The following is a 14,502-nucleotide window of genomic DNA, read 5'->3' on the forward strand; positions in this document are numbered from 1 at the left end:
GATCATTTCTAAATCTACTTTTTGAAGTATGTTTTGAAACCTCATATCAGGTTAAATTTTGAAATTTCATAACCTAGGTTTTCAAATGGTCATCATTAACTAATATAATGGTTTGAAATTACCATTATTCAGGATTGATACAACTTTGTCTTGCTATCACTGATCATAAAATATCACATTATTGGAAACTTCCGATATATAGTGATGATAACTGGTTTTGAACCTTCAAAGCCTTTGCCCTCTAACTTGGAGGTTTTATCCACAAGGCTACGAAGGATTGCTGCTAAGAGTAAGATTGTTTGTCTGTATGAACCACATGTTCCTCACAAGACTTGTAGTGTGGGCAACGCACGTGCAGGACATGGGTATCACATGCAGAGCACAAGCATTGCGAACACAAGGCGTTTGTTCAGTTGGCTGCTAGTCGCATCCCAGTTGATATATGTTCTTCCATCATGTGTGGGCTGTTCCATCTATGCTATCCTGGTCAGTGCATGTACACAAAGCATTTGCACAAATTGAAAATAATACATACTTGTGTTTTACATTCATGATAGTTCATGAGTCAGATAAAACATTTATCCTCGGTTTTGGTGGTAAATGTAAACCCTTGGAGTCAGTAAAATCCTGAGTGCAGGCGGCCCAAGGTATTTTCCCTCTCTGCAGGTTTACATTTGGTAACAAAACCTCGAAATATTGCTTTATCCTTTACATCAAAAACATATGAGGTTGCTGTAACACTGGCATGAAGCACAATTGAAAATGATCACTATCCTAACATGACCAAGATATGTTATGGATTAATCTTCTTTAATCCTTTCCACACACGCTGAACCAAAAATGTTGTGAGGAAAAGATCAAAGTTGACTGATCCACAACATGTCTCGGTCATCTAGAACAACTTCTAAAGGCTGGTAAAAGACATTATCCTGAAGTGATTCAGATGGGTTTAAACACTGCCTTGAACAGCGTTCTGGTTACAACAGCTAGGGTTGTTCAGTTATTTAATTAACAGATATCAGTCAAATGGATGACATTGTTTGTGTAAGTTAGCTTGGAATATCTCTCTGAAAGCATTCATGACTCCTATTGTCCAATAATCATCCACCCTGCCTTGCATTAAAAGGTTAATCTCTTGGCGTCATCCTTACATTGTTATCTCTGTACATTCATCCTATCTAATTGGCATCATCCTTAAATTATCTCTGTACATTAATCCTATCTAATTGGCATCATCCTTACATTGTTATCTCTGTACATTAATCTTATCTAATCGGCATCATCCTTACATTGTTATCTCTGCACATTAATCTTATCTAATCGGCATCATCCTTACATTGTTATCTCTGTACATTAATCCTATCTAATTGGCGTCATCCTTACATTGTTATCTCTGTACATTAATCCTATCTAATTGGCATCATCCTTACATTGTTATCCCTGTACATTAATCTTAGAAAATTAATTCTGTCTAACTGGCATCACCCTTATATTGTTATCTTTGTACATCAAGACCCCCCACCACCGCTCTTGGCCTTTTTATTACAGTCAAATGTTATCTTTGTGCATTAATCTTTAATTAATCCAGTGTTATAAGAGTCATAACTATATTATTATAATCTTTGTACATTCTCCCTCCCTGCACCGTGTAAACATGTTTAATCTATATTTATTCATTCTTTGTATTAATCATTCACCTCATGAAGGAGCAAGAAGAAATGTTGTGTAAAGAATAAAAAAGAAGTTGTTATCCATAAAATGTGTCATGTATTAAAATTCAAGACATGATTATCGGTCAAAACAGATTCAATCTGACAAAGGGTTCAGTCATTTGATAATACTGAGAACCATCAAACAATATGTTCACTTTTACTGTTAACACCAAATGTTGACAATTCTGTATTTTCTTCATTCTTTTCTGTGAAAACTGCCCATCGAATGAATCCTTCATGAATGCATTACCATACCATTAAAGTTTATCATGGCATCACTGACAAAGGAATGTTTTGATGACCTTTTAAGCTATGTGTGCTGATTTTTTTGCCCAATGCAAAAACAAAACTGTAAGGGCAAGCCACCAGTAATAGCACTTCAACATGTCCGTAACGTCTGCCAGTTCACATACTATTGATGTTGATACACTATTGATGTTGATACAATATTTTGGAATGAAAACTGCTCAGTGTATATTTTCAATCCATTTTGTTACCTGAAAATATCATTTACCTGAAAATATCAATTTTCAGCCTATTTGTATCACTGTTCACTGTCACCACAAGCATGTACCCAGCAGATGGATCTCCCTGTTAAATGTCAATGGCAAATTAGCAGTTTTAGAAATGTGGAGATGGTCATCCACAGTTTTGGGCTTCATGAGGAGGAAATGTTTCAAACCATTTATTGTGGACAGCACATGTTGGATCTGCCCAGTCATTGTGTCAACCGAGCCATTGTTTCTGTCCAGCCATTGTGCACACAAGCCATTGTTTCGACTGAATCGTTGTGTCCAATGAACCATTCTTTCTGCCCAGTCATTGTGTCCACCGAGTCATTGTTTTTGCCCAGCCATGGCATCAAGCCATTGTTTCTCTCCAGCCATCGTGTCCACCAAGCCATTCTTTCTGCCTAGTCACATGTCCATCAAGCCATTGTTTCTACCCTGTTATTGTATCAACTGAGCAATTGTTTCTGCCCAGTCATTTTGTCCACCAAGTTCTTGTTTCTCTCCAGCCAATGTGCCCACGAAGTCATAGTTTCTGCCCACTCATTGTGCTTACCGTGCTGGCAGTATTTAACTGTAAGTCATATTCATTGTGGTCTGATGATCCTACAACCCCAAAGCACACGAAGCTTACAGTGAATACCTAATTGTGCAAACCGTTAATCTGCATTGCCTTACCTTCTTGTCTACTGAATAGTATCTTTATCTGAATTTGTAGCTTGATTATGTTTCCTGGACATCTTAGAACATTAACGTTTCATGCAATTTTGCCAAGCATGAACTTCTCTTTATCAAATACAGTCAAAGGGAGACAACCATGATTTCTGTTGAAGACCAGAAGCTGAAGCAACTTACATCAGTAACACCATCCCACAGCGTGACGGACACCGGCCCAGTGAAGGAACGTCGGATGCCTAGTCTTTTGACTGTAACAGGGTGCAAAACCTGAAACCAAAGACAACTTCAGTTTGCAGATCAGACACTTTGTAAATGGCAGTACATAATTGACAATAATAGCCTCTTTCATGCAAACAATGACAGCTTTGAAGTCATGTTCAACCTCAGATAATTCAAAGTATTTATATAGATCCCTCCAACTTCAACACAAGAGTGTTGGACAGGACAGTTGAAACACACTTGACTACAATAATACATGCTGCATGCAGGTGAAATTTCTTTCCAGTTTCAGTAATCCAAGGACAGAAATGTTTTGCTTCTAAAATGTGCCACAAGACACCCACAAACAAGATACAGGTGTCTGTTCCCTTTAGAATCTGCAAATCAAGTTTTTACTTCCACCATCACACTCCAGGAGGTGTGTCCATGTTCCAGAAAAATTTCAGTTTTACGCTACAGTCTGACTGGGATGTTGTGACACAACTGACTTCTGAGCAACTGCTTGAGATTATCATTTTGTACTTGTGAGAAGTACACTTTTATGTGATTCTACTTGACCACTCAAAATCAAATTTGTAAGTTCTGATGTCAAGCTTAAAAGAGCACTGAACTACTACATCAAACAAAAAGACAAACAAAAAATATTCACACTATCTATTCGCTCTAATCACTCAGCCATTTGGGCAGAAACATTGGAAACTGTTTCTTGTGCAAATTAGTTAGGAAGCATTTGTAAATATTTTATGTCTGTTTCAGTCACTTTCACAAACAGTAAACTGAGTTGGCTGGGTTGTTGCTGAACAGTTCACTCAGCAATATTGAAGCCATATGGTTGTGGTATGTAAACAGTGGAGTCTGGACCAGACAATCCAGTGATCAACAGCATGAACATCAATCTACACATTCAAGAGACAATGACATGAGTCAACCAAGTCAGTAAGATGATCCCATTAGTTGCTTCTTAAGTGAGTGAGTGAGTGAGTGAGTGAGTGAGTGAGTGAGTGAGTGAGCTTAGCCTTATGCCACACTCAGCAATATTCCAGCTATATGGCAGCGGTCTGTAAATAATTGAGTCTGGACCAGACAATCCAGTGTTCAACAACATAAGCATCGATCTGCACAATTGGGAACCAATGACATGTGTCAACCAAGTCAGCGAGCCTGACCATCCGATCCCCTTAGTCGCCTCTTATGACAAGCATAGTCACCTTTTATGGCAAGCATGGGTTGCTGAAGGCCTATTCTACCCCGAGAACTTCACGGGTCAGTTGCTTCTTAAAACAAGCATGGGTTACTGATGACCAATTATAACATGCATCTTCAAGGATCAACAAAAAACATAAAGATATATTTGCGTCTATTGTTTGGTTGATACACTGTCCAGTACACCAACAATTTTATACAATTACAGGTGTCACCACATGATAAATATGATAAAGTGTCATTTGTACACTGTTCTTACAGGTTCAAGTCTATTCAATGGAAAAATAAAACATCACATTTTTAAGACAATCTAAATGCTAAAACTTATCACAGTGTGTAAACAAACACAACAGAGTTTTCCTACCGATATGGCTAATCGTCGGATGGCAGGTTGGCTGTACACTTCCTCTGTGTTTATCTTTTGCAAAGAGAAAGCTGCAATGTCTGATTTCTCTGTAAAAAAAATGGGTGGAAGAGTTTGGTGGGATGAGTCCAAGATAAATCTACATGGCTACCCACTGTAGGTCTCAAAGGTTTCATTCAAAATGCCTGAGACCAGGACTAGAGTATTTAGGTACAAATAGAAACTGAACAGCAAAAGAATCACAACTAGGGCTTTTTGTCAGGTTTTTAAATAAATAATTACTTTTATGAGACTTCATTTTTCTGAAAATTGTGTTTCTTTTGCTTTTCCGTATACAATGATTGGATCATGCTTGCTCTGAAGCTGAACACACATGCATTAACTCCAACAAATAAAAGTCAGAAGATATGCAAACTAGTTTCAGCTAAATACCAGTCTGGGTAGTCCTGTGGGTGTTCGGATTCTACTATATTTTACTGTACAATTGCAACATTTTCAAATCTGCCGAATTAATCAACAAGAATGGGTCTTGCATTAATATCATGCTTGAAATGTTCTTTAACAACATGATACAATACTTTTCGACATTAAGTTTCTCGGTTGAGACTGACATCAATCCACATTTAACTATCCGACTGACAAGAACAACTGACAAGAGGCACCTGAGCCCGGGGACACCTTACCTGGTACTTCCGGTGTCCACTCTTCACAGGTGTGAGGGTCAAGTCGGTCAAGGGGTGGGATATCACAGGCTGTATCTCCAACGACGAAGAAAGCCTTTACACTTAAATGTGACAAAAAGTTTCTGTTATGTATTTTACATAATCAAGATATTCTTTCTCAAAGATTTTACATTGGTTTGTCAACGATCATGTTTCTTACCATGGTAATTGGAATTGTTAAAACCATTGCTGTCCAAGACATTATGGTGACAGGAATGATATGAATTCTGATAAGATGACATGGCAAGGTGGGTGACTGTTTTGTATTTGCTTTTGGAAGGTATTCTATCACCACAAATAATACACTGAATATCATAGTTCTTGATATAATTTGGGGTGGTGGGGTAGCTAGCTAGCGAAAGCGTTTACTCAAGTCAAGACAGGGTCTTATTCTGTAAATGGACACAATGTGAAATTGACTTTGAAACCCATTTCTGGTGCTTGCTGCAAAACCATACTCGCACACTCTTTCTTGATATATGTTATTAAAACCTTTTGAATAACACATATTTGGAAGAAAACATTGAGAGGCTACACTTTAAAATCCCAAAGAAAAAGAAATATTGATATATTTTCAACAAAACATTCAATTCAAATCAATGTTATTTTAACAATATCATGACACCAATACTTGACAAGATGGATCGCGATAAATATGACAAAATATTTCCCAATGTATTCGGAAATTACCGAGATCTTACGAATGATCATTCATGAAACAACGTCTCTGATTGCACAACTAACACTCGCACCATGAAAGGGCCGTATTAGAACAGAGGTTACGTAGGAAGATATGACAGGAGTAACCTCTGTGGGAAGAGAATGAGTATCATATACCTGACTTTATTTTGCTGTGCATTGGTGCATCAAATAATCACTACTGTCTGGTGAAAAACTCATACTGAAGAACTATACTCTGAGGTTACATGCCCATTTCTAATCATTCTTTTTTCCTCCCCATTCCCCAAGTCACCTGTTGTTTCAAGCCTGGACTGGTGCAGTCAGCTCAAGGTACATACTATGGAGATTTGTCAAAATCATTTGGGAAGTTATCATGACAGCAGACAGAGTGTTTAGACTTTAATCATAACAAGTCATTCATATGTATCTTTAATATCTGAAAAAAGACAACATCAGCACTTCATGTTCTCTGATTCATTTAGTCCAGATATACAGACAGTGCTGGTTACTAATGACCACTTACTTTTTACTTGTGATCTTTGGGAGATCCAACAGCCATGTCTCTCTTATTGCTTGTCTCTGTTCAAAATTGTGTCTTGCTGATATAATGCAAACAGCCAGGTCTAGTGCCTCCTTGTCACTGGCTGCAAGTAATTGAATATGTTAACCCCTGAACATGTGAGTGCGAGGGATGTATGTATTCAGTGAATGAAATTGTATCTCTTTATGACTTAAGTTCATCATTCATAGTTATTATGATGAAATATTTACAACTTTTTTTAAAGAACAAGTGTTCATGATTTTAACTTAGCTGCTAATTATTAGTGCAAGACATGCAAAGTAGAAAATATACAGATCATGCAGTAGTGTAACTTGTGTTACTGTCACAGAAACGTCACACTGATCTGATTTCAATCTCTTTTTCCATGCATTTAAAAGACAACTACATGACAATGTGTCTTCAAATCTGGGACTATATGTGGAGCTTTGGTATTTGTCAGATGTCTGTTCTAGGATTGATTGTTTTATTCAGCATGTTAGAATAACTAAAAATGTAGTAGTACTAGTACTGCCCAATAACATTCTTCTCATTATATACACATAATCATGATGATATCAGGGTTTGAAATATCTTGCATTAAAAGTACAATCATCACTATTTAATTCATAATTGCATGGTTGAAATGATTTTACTGGCAGAACTCTTACTGCTGCAGGTCTACATTTTCACGTAATGTGACAAAACGTCAGCTGCAAATAACAAATTAATGTATACTGCCTTTGGTATTCCAAATAAGCACATAGCGAAACAATCAACTTCAGAATATGTGAGACAGGAACTTTGCTTTAGGGCAACCACTGGTTATCCTGGACATGTCTAGAACATAAACTGCCCACTGCGATACCATGACAATACATGTCAACAAGTAAAGTTAATCGTGTAAACAAATACACATGACAAATCCATTATTAACGCGTTTTGAGACGTCATCAGTATGTCTATTGCTCGGACGAAATGTCTTACCATGTTTGTCAGCACCTTTCAGAGAGACAAGGACATATTTGAGGAGGAGTGAAATTATAATTCCACTAAGAAAAACAACTAAAAATGTACACGAACACATTGGTCACACATTAACTCGAATAGGGTATTTAAATCAGCTGATTCCCGCTAGTCTCACAACACATGTGACAAGTGCCCGGAAGCTCATTTCGAGGCGCCCTCTATAAACATTGTGTGCATTTTCAATTCCCGGACCAGACTATAACCGAAACGCACCAGTTAATAATTATATAGTATATTTTACAGTTTTAGGATGAACGTATCATAATACAGCATAAATGTCGATACACATATATCGCAAAAATCAGAAAATCCAATGGAATATCTTTTGAAGTAAGCTAGACGATATGATGTATGTTGAGTCATTATATATTTGCTGGTCGTATTTTAGCAACAATGGCCTCCCCAGATAGCGTCGTTAGCAGCACTTAGTTACTGACATAGTTCTACGGTTGTCTTTCGGGTTTTTTTTTTATTCCGGGAAACTATACGGTAGATATGTTTGACATCGTATCGTCTACTAATTCATATGAATTTGTATGCATTTTTAAAATTTAAAAGGATGCAAGTAAAATGACCATGTCGTGTACCATTCTCCAGTGGTTTGGTTAATAACCAGATTGTGATTCCTCCTATATGTAGCATCTTTGTAACCACAATCACCAGCTGATGTTCGATTTTCTTTCAAGCCATTTCAAAGTTCATTTTATATGGTGATTACAGTCTCTAACCTCCAAATTCCAGGAACCGGAATGCAAATGTAAGATTACTACACCTAAAAAGGCTTTCATCGTTTCATCGTTTCAGGTGATATCCCCCTCTCAGAATACATCGAAAATGACCCTGACGACGTCTGACTTCACTGAAGTTCTTCCCCAGGAGCTTTGTACAAAAGTGTTGACATATCTGGAACCTAAAGACCTGGCCAGTTTCTCACGGTGTTGTGTAAAATGGAGGGAGATGGCAAATATAAATCCCTTATGGTAAATAAAATGCAACACTTTGTCATCAGCAATATGCATTCGGATCCTATTATAAAATGATGCTAAAAGTACATTCAAACATTTATTTCCTCATCCTGCACGTAGTTTAGCGAGATAGATATATCCAAAAAGATGCCTTTCTGACATTTTCTTCTTTTGTTTTAGTTGTATGAAACTAGAGAACATTTAATTTCATGTGGCTTCTGGTGAAACTCCTTGCCCTTCATTATGAATTTTAGAGTTTTTGAAATAGTGAGGGAAATAAAATATTGTACATACTTCTCTGTAAAACTCTTCATCATTCCCTCCCCGCAACACCCACACCCACAACCACCCCATCAATCATAAACAGTTTGTAATCAGCTATTCTGTCCATCATTTTATCTTTCTATCTTTCTTTATATGTATTATTTGTCATGATCATATCACATGTCAACATGATAATTCAAATCTCAGTAGGATATAACTACTAAGACGGACAAATTAGTTAAGTCAGACAAATTATTCTGGTAGGACACTGTTACCATCAGATTATTTGTCCTTTCAAATTCGTATACTGTAGGGGATTTATCATGTTCTGATGACTTGTTCAAAACAATGCTTGCGACAAGTTTCTAGTATCACACCTCTTAGCATCCTGTTCATGAAAGTACAGTGACCGATAAAACAGAGAGCGATGTGAGTCTAGCAAGACTTCCACACTTCAAATGAAACACAGATGATCCTAGCATCTTCATTTTGTGTTTAGATACACATATGTTCTTTTTTTGTGATTAAGCTTTCATTTCACTCACATTTTTAATGTCTTTAGTGCAATGATTTTTTGTCCCATTTTAGATTTTTGCCATAAAATTGTGTTCTTTTCCACATGGTTAAGATTGCAGTTTGAATTTTATTTTATAAATGATTCCTCTGATGATGAGAACCATCTTTGTCATCATGCAGAAGCAAATAAAATAAAATGAAACATAAAGTAAAATGCATCAGACTTTTTGCTGTGAAAGACATAAAATTTGTAAGTATCATCCAAACAACACCAGTGTATGTCTAGTCACATACAAAACAGTTTACTAAGTGAGTAAAGGGATATTAGTATTGTTTAGATGTCTACTGTACTCTCATGTATTAAAAACCGTGTTGTTAGAACATAGTTTGGAAGGACATTTATCTTCCCTCAACCATGTCAACAGACATAAACATAACAGATTGTTGTTCATACTCTTGATCACTGGATTGTCTGGTCCAGACTTGATTATTTACAGACTACTGCCATATGATATAGCTGGAAAAAACTATACCCACTCACTCACAACCAAAATGTAGCACACATTTGTCTCAATAAAACAGATCATGAACACTGACATACACACATACATGTAGATATTTTTATGCCTAAACTGACTTTGTAATGAAACATTTCATCTTGAGTGTGCATTTTTGTGTGAGATTCAGTTGTTCGTGTAGTATAATTGTGTTTTGTAATATATCCTCATACACTCTGTCTTAAATGAAGTCTGCATGTGTCACTTTCCTGTTCTTGTACTTGTCACTGCATGTCTACTGTACTCTCTGTACTGCATGTGTAGGCTACATCACTGCATGGTCAGACACTGGCTCAAGTTTGGTTTGCACACCGATATTCTCCATGAAGAAACTCTCTACCCCAAGTCTAGCAATGTGTCGGGGACCTCGCCAACCTTCAGTCTGCAGAGTGAGTTTATAGTCAGTGATTTCTGAAGAGAGTCTCAACATCCAGATGTTTAGTGACATACCGGTACAATGTAACCCAGTTTATCCAACTTGTCAGAGTTAGATTGTGTGGGTTAACAATTTTCATAATTGATGAGTATATATTATGTATGATACACATGTCACTGTATGCACAGTGCCTGGGAAGATTCAGGATAAAATTAGTCTTTATCAACTTGTCAAAAGAGGTGACAAATGGGATTGGGTGGTCAGGCTTACTGACTTGCCAAACACATGTCATCATATCCCATTTATGTAGATCAGTGCTCATGATGCTGATCTCTGGATTGTGTGGTCCTGGCTCTTTTATTTACTGACCACCACCATGTAATTATAATATTGCTGACTGTGGTTGTAAACAACAAACAAACTGTCTGCATGGACCCTCCTACAGCTAGAGTAATAGTATTTCACTATAAACAAATATGTATTTGAACAGTTTAACAGTTTATTTGCAGAATTAAAGATTTACTGTTTGTTAAAAAAATGTATTCAGTGCTGAAGGATCAGATTTTCAAGTTGCAGGGTAGAGTAGGTCCTCTGAAACTTGTCGTTTTGAAACTCAGCTTATGATGAGTGGTTAGTTACTGAAGGTGACTGAATTTGTTTTCTGTTATTTGTTTTTAATAGTTTTATGTATGCTTAGTGAAGTGCCTTCAGTTGATCACCAGAACTGTGAAGAGTGCTTGTGTTTCAGTTCCAAAGGACAGCAAGCTGAGTCCAATCTGTAAATGGAAGCACATATTCATAAGTGTGTGTCATCTTCACTCCAACTGGGCTCAAGGTCGTTACACTGTGTCCCCCATATTCAGAGGTCACAAAGAAAAGGTCACAGCTTTGGATTGTAACAGTGAGTCACCTGTCTTATTCTTAAAGAATTAGCTAATGCATTCAATGCACCATATACATGTCTGGGAAAAAACAAAGCTTCCAAGACACCTAGTGTTTAATGAAGGAGAAATTTTGTTCCTGCAAAGTCAAATCTTTAAGGAGACTGTTGACAGACATGACAGAATTAACTTGGTTAAAATAACTTCTGTAGCCATTATTTCCATTTGGAATCAACAAAAGAAAATGTGTACTGGTGAATAAGAGCAAGGCGAATACAGTACCGAAAACAAGGGGAGGAAATCTTGAGTCTCAGAGTGTTTAGGTCCCGTTTTGTTATTATGATGTGTGAATGTTCAAAACAAAATATAGGGCCAGGTCAACATGTATTTATACAATGCCACCCCATTAATCTTCTTGGTAACTTTCCTCGATTGAAACGACCAAACAAACAATCAATGTGTTACAGAGATGTCTCTCTGCAACTGGGAAAGTGTTTTGAGCGGTAGTGTCCGTAAGTTAGTGTTTTCAATTACGTTGTGTACTTCTCCAATAAGACCACAGACAAAACAGATAATCATTTCAGAAGCATTATCATCAGTATGTTGTTTGTACAAGCACTCCAGCTAATGTGTTTATTTCCAGACAACTGTATAGTGAGTGGGAGTGAGGACAAGGCGCTGCGTGTGTGGGACATCCAATCCACAAACTGCATCCACACAATTAACTGTCACTCTGACACTGTCACTGCTGTCAAGTTAAAGGTAGAGCAGTCAGCATAGACAGTAAAAAAACATGTTTCATATTGGAAATGGAGGCCATAGACAATTGTTGACTACAAATGTCTCCAGTATTTGGTAAAGGGAAATTCAACAAAGATTCTGGTGATATATTGTGTGGTACCTATTTATTACCATCTGCATACAGCCCAGTCTTGTTAATCCAACCTCTGTTTATCCAACAGTCAGCTTCATCTGGCATTTTTGTTGGTAACAAATTGACATCCTTGTTAATATGACAGTTTGCTATGCAATGGACAATGTCGGATTAACAAGACTTGACTGTATAAGCATTCTGACAAAGAAAGTCTGTAGCCTATGACAATGAATTAAAGTGATGTATTCTGAAAACAGAAGGAAAAGACTTATGGTGCCAATCATGTCACATTCAAATATAGTTGAAAAGTAGCAAAAAAGACAGTCAGTGATTGTAAAGATACATAATAAAGGATACACTCACAATTAGTAAATGTGCTTTTCACCTGTTAGATTTTTTTCTCAATAGAATATAACAGGAACAGGTACTGGGTTGACTTACAGGAATTCTGCGTCGGAGGTTAGACTTTTTGAGTGAAGAGAATGCTGAAACGTTTTACCAGGGCACTCTTTCAAGATGCACTTTGTTGTCTGACAGGTATTATGTAAGTTAGTCATCCTAGAAACAAATGAAAACAATTGTCTGAATACATTATTGGCCAAATTTTGAGTATTTTTTAATTATGTTTTTTTCTTTTGCAGAATAACATGATAGTGACTGGTTGTGCAGACAGTAGTATCCGAGTGTTGAATTCCTCATCAGGAAAGCTGTGTTTCTCTCTTCAAGGACACAGTGGAAGTGTAGATCACCTTCAGCTCTCTGGAGACAAAATCATCAGTGCTGGAACTGACAGGTATGGAATCGGATGGAATGAATCTTGATGCATGAAGTATATCCTAGTATAAAATAACATTCATTTTTGTAAGTAGAAATTATATCCCGATTTCATGGAATTACATTATCACTGGATTGTCTGGTCCAGACTTGATTATTTACAAACCACTGCTATATAGCTGGAATATTGCTGAGTGTGGCACTGAACAACAAAACACTCATCTCAACTAGAATCTTTCAAATTGAGGTTTAGCGGGTCTGTATTTGTGCTTTTGTGGTAACTTTGGGTCTATCACTGTGTGTGTAATGACTGTGGGTCAAGTACAAAATGTTTAATAGCTTTAGATTCATCACTGAAACAGATTTTGTAATAACTGAGGGTCCATCACTCGATACTGTAGTTGTGGGGACACCTCTCCGTATTGTATGTGAACTTTAAATTCACATCGTAACTCGCAAAATTAAGTAACCATGCATTTTAGTCATCCATATCTGTTTTCACAGGACTGTGCGAATCTGGTCAATCAAGGACAGAAAATTGATTTGTATTTTACGTGGACATACAGATGAAATTGAGGTAATTTTATTTATAAAGTTAGAAATTCTTGAAAGGCATTTTCATGATTTAGAAGCTAAATGAACATGAATACATGACACGGTTTATGGATAACTACTTTTTTATGCTTTCGAGCAAGAATTAGCTCTGAAACATTGTATAAAGAACAAAAAAGAAGTTGTTATCCATAAAACATGTCATGTTTTCTTTACTTGTAAAGTTGGTTCCCATTCTTGTTCCTAAAGGAAGACTCACACCGATTGGCCTGTCAAATCGATGTGCTGAATTTGACCGAGTCATATTGTCTGAATTCAACACATAGTACAAATCAACCGCTGGAACCTGTGCCAATTGTAGCACAAGTGTGTAGAGCCTGTTCTAGAGACTTGTCCTTAGTACTCCCTGATTTCTGTAAGGAGAATTTTGCAGTTTTGTGATGACTTCACTGACTGTCGTTATACCCTGATCATGAAGAGAGTTGTTCCAAACTGCAGCCTTGCTTATTTTAGCTTTTGTTTTTGTCTTCAGTTGAAATCCTTTCACCTAGTAATAAACAGAAAACTCTAATACTGAGAACCAATCAGCACAGGTAATTCCTGAGATGACTCGGAACAAGAGGCAGTATCATCTTTCATGTGTGTGGCACTTTGCACAATGAGCTCTTTGGTATGTTTTGTGAAGAGGCAGAAATTCCCATGTACAGTTCTTTGCTGATATTTAATTATAGTTAGGAAACATTCAAGTGAATTTCTGAGTGAAAACAAAGTGGAATAAGTGACTCAGGTGCATTCAATGATGAGCTCTATTCCTGATTTGACTTTATTATGTTTCTTGGTTTGGGTGAGTTGGTTTGTTGTCTAACTCTGCACTCACCAAAATTCCAGTAGTATTGTTGCAGTCTGTAAATGTTCAAGTCTGGTCTGGTAATCCAATGATTAACATATCGTTGACATCGATCTAAACGAGTGGTATGTGATGACATGTGTCAACCAAGTCCGTGAGTCCTGTGAGTCTGTAAATGTTCAAGTCTGGTCTGGTAATCCAATGATTAACATATCGTTGACATCGATCTAAACGAGTGGTA

The 14,502-nt window shown here is 37.0% G+C and overlaps 2 protein-coding genes across 2 annotated transcripts in view; one reads left to right on the forward strand and one right to left on the reverse strand.

The window, feature by feature from the left end:
* LOC137294324 (UDP-GalNAc:beta-1,3-N-acetylgalactosaminyltransferase 2-like) overlaps positions 1-7,826 on the reverse strand; it is a 552,386-nt gene extending 544,560 nt beyond the window's left edge. Inside the window, exons 1-5 of the mRNA XM_067825322.1 lie at positions 7,614-7,826; positions 6,612-6,732; positions 5,369-5,469; positions 4,686-4,774; positions 3,077-3,166 (exon numbers count right to left, since the gene is read on the reverse strand). Coding sequence (XP_067681423.1) covers positions 3,077-3,166; positions 4,686-4,774; positions 5,369-5,469; positions 6,612-6,732; positions 7,614-7,713 — 501 coding nt within the window. The 5' untranslated portion in view covers positions 7,714-7,826. The remainder of the gene's footprint in view (positions 1-3,076; positions 3,167-4,685; positions 4,775-5,368; positions 5,470-6,611; positions 6,733-7,613) is intronic.
* Positions 7,827-8,031: 205 nt separating this feature from the next.
* The window catches only part of LOC137293494 (F-box/WD repeat-containing protein 7-like), a 64,465-nt gene continuing 57,994 nt past the window's right edge, over positions 8,032-14,502 (forward strand). The window contains exons 1-7 of the mRNA XM_067824064.1: positions 8,032-8,144; positions 8,460-8,635; positions 10,222-10,346; positions 11,082-11,234; positions 11,858-11,976; positions 12,730-12,881; positions 13,367-13,439. Of these exons, the coding sequence (XP_067680165.1) occupies positions 8,490-8,635; positions 10,222-10,346; positions 11,082-11,234; positions 11,858-11,976; positions 12,730-12,881; positions 13,367-13,439 (768 nt within the window). The 5' untranslated portion in view covers positions 8,032-8,144; positions 8,460-8,489. The remainder of the gene's footprint in view (positions 8,145-8,459; positions 8,636-10,221; positions 10,347-11,081; positions 11,235-11,857; positions 11,977-12,729; positions 12,882-13,366; positions 13,440-14,502) is intronic.

The sequence above is a fragment of the Haliotis asinina genome, chromosome 8, assembly GCF_037392515.1.
Source record: "Haliotis asinina isolate JCU_RB_2024 chromosome 8, JCU_Hal_asi_v2, whole genome shotgun sequence".
Lineage (NCBI taxonomy): Eukaryota > Metazoa > Mollusca > Gastropoda > Lepetellida > Haliotidae > Haliotis > Haliotis asinina.